This window comes from Elephas maximus, chromosome X (genome assembly GCF_024166365.1).
Source record: "Elephas maximus indicus isolate mEleMax1 chromosome X, mEleMax1 primary haplotype, whole genome shotgun sequence".
Classification (NCBI taxonomy): Eukaryota; Metazoa; Chordata; class Mammalia; order Proboscidea; family Elephantidae; genus Elephas; species Elephas maximus.
In genome coordinates this window covers 57,404,595-57,415,044 of record NC_064846.1, presented here as the reverse complement: position 1 = coordinate 57,415,044, position 10,450 = coordinate 57,404,595, and the positions used below count along the sequence as shown (strand labels likewise).

General features: G+C 39.0%; 1 protein-coding gene across 1 annotated transcript in view; it reads left to right on the top strand.

Annotated features, from left to right (window-relative positions):
• Positions 1 to 213: 213 nt before the first annotated feature.
• Positions 214 to 10,450, top strand: part of CSTF2 (cleavage stimulation factor subunit 2) — a 30,146-nt gene continuing 19,909 nt past the window's right edge. Inside the window, exons 1-7 of the mRNA XM_049871723.1 lie at positions 214 to 328; positions 1,795 to 1,873; positions 2,260 to 2,429; positions 3,132 to 3,268; positions 3,749 to 3,868; positions 3,972 to 4,109; positions 6,913 to 7,036. Of these exons, the coding sequence (XP_049727680.1) occupies positions 271 to 328; positions 1,795 to 1,873; positions 2,260 to 2,429; positions 3,132 to 3,268; positions 3,749 to 3,868; positions 3,972 to 4,109; positions 6,913 to 7,036 (826 nt within the window). The 5' untranslated portion in view covers positions 214 to 270. The remainder of the gene's footprint in view (positions 329 to 1,794; positions 1,874 to 2,259; positions 2,430 to 3,131; positions 3,269 to 3,748; positions 3,869 to 3,971; positions 4,110 to 6,912; positions 7,037 to 10,450) is intronic.

Genomic DNA, 10,450 nt, shown 5'->3' with positions numbered 1-10,450 from the left:
GAATTCTACAGACTAAAACCTTCAAAGTCGCCTGGATCCGCCATCTAGACCAGAACGATATTATCTGGCGGTAGCCAGACGACGAAGGCGTTGTGCCACTCACGGCCCTAACGAGAGCTTGCGGATGACGGAACGACGCCTGGGGACGGGCTCTGCGTCCGCCGGCCCAGGAGCTTCCGGCTCACGCGCCGTACGGAAGCGAGTTCCGCGCTGGGCTCACGCGCCGTACGGAAGTGTGTTTAGCGCACCGGAAGCCGCCTGAAGAGAGCGATGGCGGGTTTGACTGTGAGGGACCCTGCGGTGGATCGTTCACTACGTTCTGTGTTCGGTGAGAGGAATTCGGTGGAGCCCAGCGTCTGGGAAGGGCAGGAAGAGGCAGGGAACGGCGAGGAACGCCCCCTGCAACTCTCCCACCTCATGAACCGGAGCCGGTGATAGGTCGGGCGTCGAGCTCTACCTGCTTATCCTGTGGGCGGTCAATCTGGTAGATTTGTAAGCAAACAGATGCTTCCCGTACCGCGATGTCCCGCAGCCTTTCTGCGATATTGTTGAGGGAGTTAGGCGAGCGTTCAGCTTCTATGCGTTTCTCCTTTCACGAGCTTCAGTTATTATCTGGAAGCGAGAGCGCATGGCGACAGTCCCTCACTGTCCCGTACTACCTGCTCACCCCCTATTCCAGAATGCAAATTAAATGCTGAGGGGGTAGATCCCTATGTCCACTTTCCGCCCTCTGATAAGGATTTTCTTTCTCTGCTTTTTACCGGTAACATTGCAGTTCATCATAGTGGTAGCGGCCACCTGGTGTCCTGAGGTGGATTATAAATAAATGAATGAATGAATGAATGAATGAATAAGACCTCGTCGAAGGAATTCTGAAGAGGATTGAATCTATTCTGAGTAAATTTTTCGGCCGAAATAAGTTGTTTTTCAAAGCATGTGTGGTGATTTTAAAGCACTTTTTGAAAAGGAACTTGACAAAACAATTTAGAATAATTTTTAAATATACTCCACTGCATTCTTGGACTTTCCTAAGTGTGTGTGTGTGTGTGTGGAAATGCAGACATTTGAGCTTGTTATAAAAATTATATTTTCAGTAGTTACCAACACCCAAACTCATTGCTGTCAAGTAAATTTGGGCTCATAGCGACCCTATAGGACAGAGTAGAACTGCCTCACAGGGTTTCCAAGGAGCAGCTGGTGGATTCAAACTGCTGATCTTTTGGTTAGCAGCTGAGCTCTTAACCACTGCACCACCAGAGCTCCATTTTTCATAGTGAGAAATAACACTTGCAGACTTTCAGGAAAATACCTATGCCTTAGTATTTATTTTCACTGAAGTTAAGGAAAATCTAACACTTGTCATATAAGTCTGAAAACTAACATTTAGGAGTGCCTACACCTTTTTTGGAAACCCCGGTGGCGTAGTGGTTAAGAGCTACGGCTGCTAACCACAGGTCAGCAGTCCAAATCCACAGGCTCTCCTTGGAAGCTCTATGGGGCAGTTCTACTCTGTCCTATAGGGTTGCTGTGAGTTGGAATCGACTCGACAGCAATGGATTTGGTTTGGTACACCTTTTATTGAGTTTCCTCGGTGGTTTACTTCATTTTTGTCAGCAGATAAGATTGGAATCTCGTCTGAAGGAGTTCCGTGGAGCAAGGATTTGAAGAACACTGTATTTTGAGCCAATTGTTACATACCCAGTGATATAAGTAGATAATGTACTGTTTACATTTTCACTAAAGACCTAGGTTACAAACTCAGGATTTTAATATGTCACGTATTTTTTTCCTTAGTGGGGAACATTCCTTATGAAGCTACTGAAGAACAGTTAAAGGACATCTTTTCTGAGGTTGGACCTGTTGTTAGTTTCAGGTGAGGTCCCCTTCTTTTGCCTCTTAGTAGGGGGTTTCTTCTTAAAAATTGCCACAAATTTGGCCATTAGGAATAATGAGAAGTTTTTTTTTTTTTTACTGGTGATGTTTTACATGCATTCTTTTTTTTTTTTAGGGCAGCTTTACTGAGGTATAATTCACATACCATACAATTCACATGCATTCTTATCTAAGAGATATATATATTTTTTTTTCATTTAAAAAAATGCTTAAAAAGATTTTAGTGAGGCAAAGTCAGAATTGTAAAGTTTTATCCTATGGTTGGCCAAATTAGAGAGTGGAAATGCTAGCAAGAACCCTGTATTTGTAACATTTGTGTCCGATTATTTGTAACATTTGTGTCCGATACTTGGTTCTGTTCACCAGGTTGGTATATGACAGAGAGACAGGAAAACCAAAAGGTTATGGCTTCTGTGAGTACCAAGACCAGGAGACGGCCCTGAGTGCCATGCGGAACCTGAATGGGCGTGAATTCAGTGGTAGAGCACTTAGAGTAGATAATGCTGCTAGTGAGAAGAACAAAGAAGAGCTGAAGAGTAAGTATAAATTCAGGTTTTATGAAATACAGGTTAGTAAAAATGTAACAGTGAAAAATTTCCATTTAGAGTGTATTCTAGAATATGCTGGAGTAGTTAGCGACACAATTTCTTTATTTGATTGACTTGAGGAGCCTGAGTTATGGAAGTAAATATCTTTGAGAAAGAAGGTAGAGTTGACATTGAGAGTCCTTCAGTTGCCAAGAGGGGAATTGATTTCCAGCTAGAGGTGAAGTTATTCAGGCTCACCAAGCCATCAGTAGGTGCGAATCATGTTGTTAGCATTTGCCACTCATATGACTATATTGTCAGATCTATAACTGGTGGGGTAATAAGGCATTCTTGTGTTTTTTACTGTGAAGTAATAGATCCAGAAATCCCATTTTTAAATTAACATCTTTTTTCTGTTTAAACCTTTTGCTAGTGCAGCGTTTTGTCAAAAGTTCATATGCCTAGTTTCCTACCTTAGTTTAACTTTGTCCATCTATGTGATCATGGTCCCCTTTTTCCTCTGAGAACAGAAAATACACTCTGTTACTTGCCTCCACAGAAAGAAAAGATTAGCAAATCACTTATTTGACAGTTCCGGAGAATTTTTAAGTTATCAACTGGTCCTTATGGTAGCCCTGGAAAATAGATACTTGAAGTGATTTAGCCCTTTATCTTATCTCCTTAACTTTCTTGTACTTTATTCCTGACCAGGCCTTGGCACCGGTGCCCCTGTCATTGAGTCACCTTATGGAGAGACCATCAGTCCTGAGGATGCCCCTGAGTCCATTAGCAAAGCAGTTGCCAGCCTTCCACCAGAACAGATGTTTGAGCTGATGAAACAAATGAAGGTAGGATGAGGCATTAGGTTATGACCAAATCATATCACCTCAGATTTTTAAGGAGTGATTGATTGACAGTGGATATGGTTCCCTGAGTTCAAATACGTGTGCCTGTAGACCATCATTTCCTGCACCTTCAATATTCTGTATACACATAGTGTATTTTACATTTTATGCAAAGAGGTTCCCATTTCTGTACACAAGGAAAAACACCTATACAAACAATCTGACTGGGTTTTGTGGCCCATAGAAATCAGATGTAGATGTTAAAATGTGGGGTTTTGTCCCCTAAATGACAGTATTATGGTATTTGAAATGCCTCTTTTCTTGCCTGCCGTGACCGAGATTTTGTGTGCTATGCAACAACCAATGATACCTTAAAGAGCCTTTTGAATATTACATTTCTTGGATGGGAATGACACTAAATCACTTACCGACCTCTAAGTAGTCAGTATTGGACCTGATGATGAAATCTGCATATCTCCTCAGCTTTGTGTCCAGAATAGTCCCCAGGAAGCGCGGAACATGTTGCTTCAGAACCCTCAACTGGCTTATGCCTTACTGCAAGCACAGGTGGTGATGAGAATTGTGGATCCAGAGATTGCTTTGGTGAGTGCTTTTGGAAATGGTAGGGTAAACCTTGGGTGGGGTGGGAACTGTCTGATACCTTTGTTAAATGGACAGCTCATAGATTGGTCTTCTTGCTTTTTAGAAAATTTTGCATCGCCAGACAAATATTCCAACACTGATTGCAGGCAACCCTCAGCCAGTCCATGGCAGTGGGCCTGGCCCAGCATCCAGCGTATCAATGAACCAGCAAAATCCTCAGGCTTCTCAGGCCCAGTCTTTGGTAGGGCTTTATCCCTTAATGTTTCTTTTATCTGTCTTAGAATGTCATTTATTTTTAGGAGTATATATTGGAAGAAGAGTAGCCAGGAACCATTCTGCCAGAGATGATAATTTTAATTTCCAAGCATAAAAAACATTTTCCAGGTTGCGGAGTACATGGCATCTGAATGAATATAGATTCAGTTCCAAATTTGTAAAGCAAAGAAAGAGATCTTTCTTGTATGCTCTTTTTTTCAAGCTGTGTGTGTCTGAGAAACCTGGTGGTGTAGCAGTTAAGTGCTAAGCAGTTCGAATCCGCCAGGCGCTACTTGGAAACCCTACGGAGCAGTTCTACTCTGTCCTATAGGGTTGGATGAGTCGGAATCGACTCAACAGCACTGGGTTTGGTTTGGGTTTTGGTGTGCGTGTGTGTGTGCACGTATATGTGTACATCCCTCTCACTGTGGTTGGCACTTCAGTATTCCATATACATTGTCTCACTTAATCCTCAACAGTAATTGTTTGACGTTGGCATCCTTTATTATTTCCATGCTTATTGATGAAAAAAGTAAAGTTTCTTTTCCAAGCATGTCACAAAACCCTGAAAACATAAAAGAAAATACTGATACATTTGAATATTGATAAAAATTTTTGTATGGAAAAAAGAAATAAATGACCAAAGATAAATGGCAAATTGTGAAAAAGAATTTGCCACACATATAATGGAAAACAGACTTAATGAAGATCCCTGAATCACATTATTTATAACAGTGAAAGATTAGACACATTCTCAGTGTGTATCAAGGGAAGAAAGGATGAACCGTGGTATGTTTGTCCATTGGAATACTCTATAATACTTAAAATGAAGGAACTACATATATCAACATGAATGACTCTGAAAAACAATTTTATACAGCAGTTAAGATGGACTAGGCTATATAATATCAACACAGGTAACTCAGAAACATAATGGGTACCATTCAGAAGGAAAGATAAGTGAATGTTAGCATTCCAGAATGTGGGATATGTGTGTCAGCATAAATCTTGAAAACATGTTGAGTGAGTTGCAGAAGACTGTTTAGTATGTGATGATTTATATAAAATTTTTAAAACTTTCATTTGGAATTCCTAGTGATTGTCTAGGGAAGAGAGGGAACAGGATGCAGTTGGGGAAGACCATGCAGGAAATTTCAACTTACATATAGTTTATTTCCTAACCTGTATAGTTATTCTGTATATGATTTGTATAACAACGACAAAAAAAAAAACCCTGTGCCGTCGAGTCAATACCGACTCATAGTATATCTAGGATTTTTTCATAATAAACAAAAAAGGCCTCCTATAAATAGTAAGAAAATAACCAATAACCCAGTAGAAAAATGTGGACAAAGGGCATAAACAGTTCACAAAACTGGAAATACGAATATAAAATACACAAAAAGGTATTCAACCTCAAAATAAGATAAATGCGAATAGGAACTACAGTGAGCTGGCATTTTTCACTTATCAGATTGACAGAGGTAAACAACTTGGATTGTACAAGGGTATAGGACAGGGGTTGACAAACTTACTGTAAGCCACATAGTAAACATTTTTGGCTTTGAGGACCATACTGTCTGTCACAACTCTTCAGCTCTGCCTTTATGGTTCCAAAGCAGCCTTAAATGAAGTGTAAATGAACGAATATGGTTGTGTTCCAATAAAATTTCATTTATAAAACTAGGCAGATTTGGCCCATGGGCTGTACTTTGCCAATCCCTGCTCCGAATAAATAAATACTTTTTAAAAAAATAGACAGGAAGTAAACTAAGGTCGAGAGAGGTTGACTGGTCCAAATTAACAGAATTGTAAGGGACAGATCCAGGATTTGAACTTTGTTCTGTCTGTCCTCACCTGGTTTTCTTATAACTGCCTCACTGTGTAGCTTCCTCTTTTCTGTTTTAGAGTTTTGTTTCTGCTCAGTAGCTCAGAGAGTGTATGTGATTTTTTTTTTAACCTAGCTTTTGTGCTTTGTTGAGCTCTTTCTCTTCCAAGGGGCTGTTCAGTTCTTTGGGGAATACATAGATGGAAAAAAATAGCATTCCCTTTCTTTCAAGGAACTTCAGGAGCCCTGGTTACTCAGTGGTTAAAGCCCTCGGCTGCTAACCGAAAGAGCAACCATTTGAACCCACCTGCTACTCTGCAGGAGAAAGATGTGGCAGTCTGCTTCTGTAAAGATTTACAGCCTTGGAAACCCTGTGGGGCAGTTCTACTCTGTCCTGTAGGGTCACTATGAGTTGGAATCAACTTCATGGCAGTGGGTTTTTGGTTTAAGGAACGCTAATTGTAGCGTTTAAAAAAAAAAAAGTGTTCACATTTCCCCAAAACTAGAATTACGTCTGAGGACGAGTGAGGAAAGATAGGTCAGATAAATTGTTTCATCTTAAAAATATAGACAGCCAGAAGTTGCTTTAAAAATAGTCCCAATCTCCTCTTCTTCAAGGCACTTATTTTTTTTACTTTTATTGCCAGGCCCCAGTCATGAAGTCAGCAATAGGTGCTATATGCTGCCTTGCCACACAGATAAGACTTGGCGTCTTTTCATTAAGAACGTGCTCCATCTTAACCATGTTATATATAATCACATTCATCACGTGTATTGCAGCTTGCGTCTGTGGAATTCAAAGTATGTTTTAAATCTAATGCTACATATGATGTACTCTACAAAAAGGATGTTTGGTAGAATATTTGGGGGTGTCAATTTGAAGAGGAATTTTAAGGTCATAGACTTAGTGTATTGAATTCCCATGGAGGCAGATACACACTCTGATTTTTCTCTTGGTCAGGGTGGAATGCATGTCAATGGCGCACCTCCTTTGATGCAAGCTTCTATGCAGGGTGGAGTTCCAACACCAGGGCAGATACCAACTGCTGTAACAGGACCTGGCCCTGGTTCCTTACCTCCTGGAGGTAAACTTCATTTAGAATACTTTGCTAAAGTTTTGTTATAGCAGATGTCATATTATAGCCAAGTTATTATGTGGTAAAGGGATTTCGATATATAATTAACATACTGCTAGAAAGTGTATATCCTAGGTGGAAGAAATAGTTGATTTCTTATATATAAATCCTATCTGATAAGTAAAGCAGAGAAAGGGAAAGTAAAGTGGAAAAGTACAGTAAAACTTCCAAATTAATAAAGGGAAAAATGGAATGAATGGAAACTTAATCAAACCAGCAAAAAAAAAAAAAAATAGAGGAAAGGAAATAATGATGTAAGGTAAGTAAACGTACAGTTAGATGGAAGGAATAAAGGCAAGTATAATTGTCATTCCACTAAATGCAAATGGACTGAATTCTCCCATTAAAGCCCAGAGACTATTAGATTAAATTAAAAAACATACGAGGGTCTTAAAATCCTGTGAGTAGCCACCTAAGACACTCTACTGGTCTCACCCCTTCGGGATCAAGGAAGAATGAAGAAAACTGAAGATACAAGGGAAAGATTAGTCCGAAGAACTAATGGACCACATCTACCACCGCTTCCACCAGCCTGAGTCTAGTACAAATAGACAGTGCCCAGCTACCACCACTGACTGCTCTGACAGGGATTACAATAGAGGGTCCCAGATAGAGCTGGAGAAAAATGTAGAACAAAATTCTAACTGAAAAAGAAAGACCAGACTTCCTGGCCTGACAGAGACTGGAGAAACCCTGAGAGTATGGCCCCCAGACACCATATTAGCTCAGTAATGAAGTCATTCCCAAGGTTCACCCTTCAGCCAAAGATTGGACAGGCCCATGAAACAAAACAAGACTAAAGGGCACACCAGCCCAGGGTCAAGGACTAGAAAGCAGGAGTGAACAGGAAAGCTGGTAATAGGGAACCCAGGGTTAAGAAGGGAGAGTGTTGACATGTTGTGGGATTGTTAACCAATGTCATAAAACAATATGTGTACTAACAGTTTAGTGAGAAACTAGTTCTGTAAACCTTCATCTGAAGGACAATTTAAAAAACTACATGAATAAGCACAATCAAAAAAAATGAAACACACAAAATACATGGTCACATTTATTCTTATATTTAACAGTCACGTTATAGAATTGTGCTTTAGTAAATATAGTCAGACCAAACACAACAAAAGGAAAAAGTATTTTTAAAACTGTATGTGTTCATTGAAAGTGTGTATATAGACAGTTAATACAGTATTGCTGTTACCCTTGTTCAGTAGCCATAACTAAACTATTTCACTCATAACTTTATATTAATAAATTTGTATAACCTGGATTGGATTGATTACACTACTCGGGGGATAATTTGATTGTAAATCCTGTTTTGTAGAGCAACCAGTCTCAGAGCTAAATTGACAAGGAATGGAAGTCGAAATTTTTCAAAAGAAATTTGAGCAAACTCAGGATTTTCATCTATCCAGTTTTTCCTATACAGTTATAAGAAAAAAAAAAACTAGTGCCATCGACACCTTTCAGTGAAAGAAATGGATTTTGTCTTTTATACGTTTTTGAGTTATAGGAGTCTAACTAACCTTGAAGTATCATACTTTGTAATGTGATCCTACTACGCATAACAAGTATGCAGTCCATGACATATATGACTCACATGAGTTGAAAACCACCCAAACTGGTCTGTACCCTGTTTGATGAGACACGTGCACTGATCATGCACTTGAATTCTTAGCAATGTCAAATTACCGTAAAGTTTTCCTAGTGTCTGTTCCCAATTTCTGTTCTTACTTCATCACAAACTATTAACATACAGTTCATGGGTCAGCATCGTCTTTGGCATACACTTTGAGTAGCGTTATGTTAAACCATTGCCATTGAGACGATTCCAACTCATAGAGACCCTATAGGACAGAGTAGGACTGCTCCATAGGATTTCCAAGGAGTGGCTGGTGGATTCAAACTGCCAACCTTTTGGCTAGCAGCCATAACTCTTAACCACTATGCTACCAGGGCTCCGTAGCATTGTGCTAGTAGTTAAAAAATAAATAAGGGCATAGAGCAATTAAATAATACAATCAATAAATGTGATTTAACATATAGAGAGAGCCTTACATCTTTTGACGACAGAATATACTTTTTCCCCCAAATGACCATGGACCGTAAAGTAAAACCTTGACAAATTAGAAAAAATGGAGATTTTACAGGCCACACTGTTTGATTATAAGCCAATAAATCAGAAATAAATAACTGGGGGGAACACTAAAGTAATCCTTGGATTAAAGAGAAAATAATAAGAAATTTATAAAGCATATAAAAAAACCATACTTCATACAAAAAAAAAAAGTATGGGAAGTAGTGAAAGCAATACTTGAAGGAAATGAATGTCCTTAAAGTCTATATTATTGAAAAACATAAGAATTCTAAGTACTAGTTTTAAGAAATTAGAAAAATAATTAAAATAAACCAGAAGAAACCAAAAGGAAATCATAAAAGTTGAAAGCAAGTGTAAATGAAGTTAAATAATTAAACTTTCAAATGATGTTTTTTTGTAAATTTGTAGCATTTATACTTCTGAAGTTATTAAAACTTAAAACTCACTTAAGATTTTTGAGGTACCTTGTTCAAACCTCTGGCAATTGATAAGAAAGAAAACAACCTAGTAGAACAGTGGGCAAAGAAAATGATTAGGCACTTCATACAAGAGCAAATCTAAATGACCAACAAAAACAAATGCATTTCTAGTCAGGGGATTGTAAATTGTATAACAATGAAATTCCAGTTTACTTACACAGATTAGCAGGAATTTAAAAGAGAAATGACACCTGATACTGGTGGGAAGGTGGTTCTCATACATTGCTGGGGGGAATATGAAGTTTTTCAGTCTTTTCAGAAAATAGTCTTGTCAGAATATATTAATATTAAAAATTCATGGACACTTTGACCCACCAATTCCACTTAGGAATCTCTAGCCCAGAGAAATAAAGATTTATTATATAATACTGTATAATATAATATAAGCAGTTATGCCCATAATTCTTTCTGCCACTACTTTCCTCAGATCCTAAATCTTTGCGTATATTGTTTTGGTAAGTAGTCTAGGTAAATAATCATAGAACATTATTGCTAGAAGAAAGCTTGAAATCATTTAGGCCAAGCCCAAGCCCAGTGTCATTGAGTTGATTCCGACTCATAGCAACCCTATAGGACAGAGTAGAACTGCCCCATAGAGTTTCCAAAGAGCACCTGGTGGATTTGAACTGCCAACCCTATGGTTAGCAGCCATAGCACTTAACCACTACACCACCAGGGTTTCCATCATTTATACCAGTGGCTCAGTGTGTACCAGACTCAAACTGAAGGGCTATTAAAACACCAATGGCTGGGGTCCCCCACACCTGAGTTTCTAATTCGGTAGGTCTG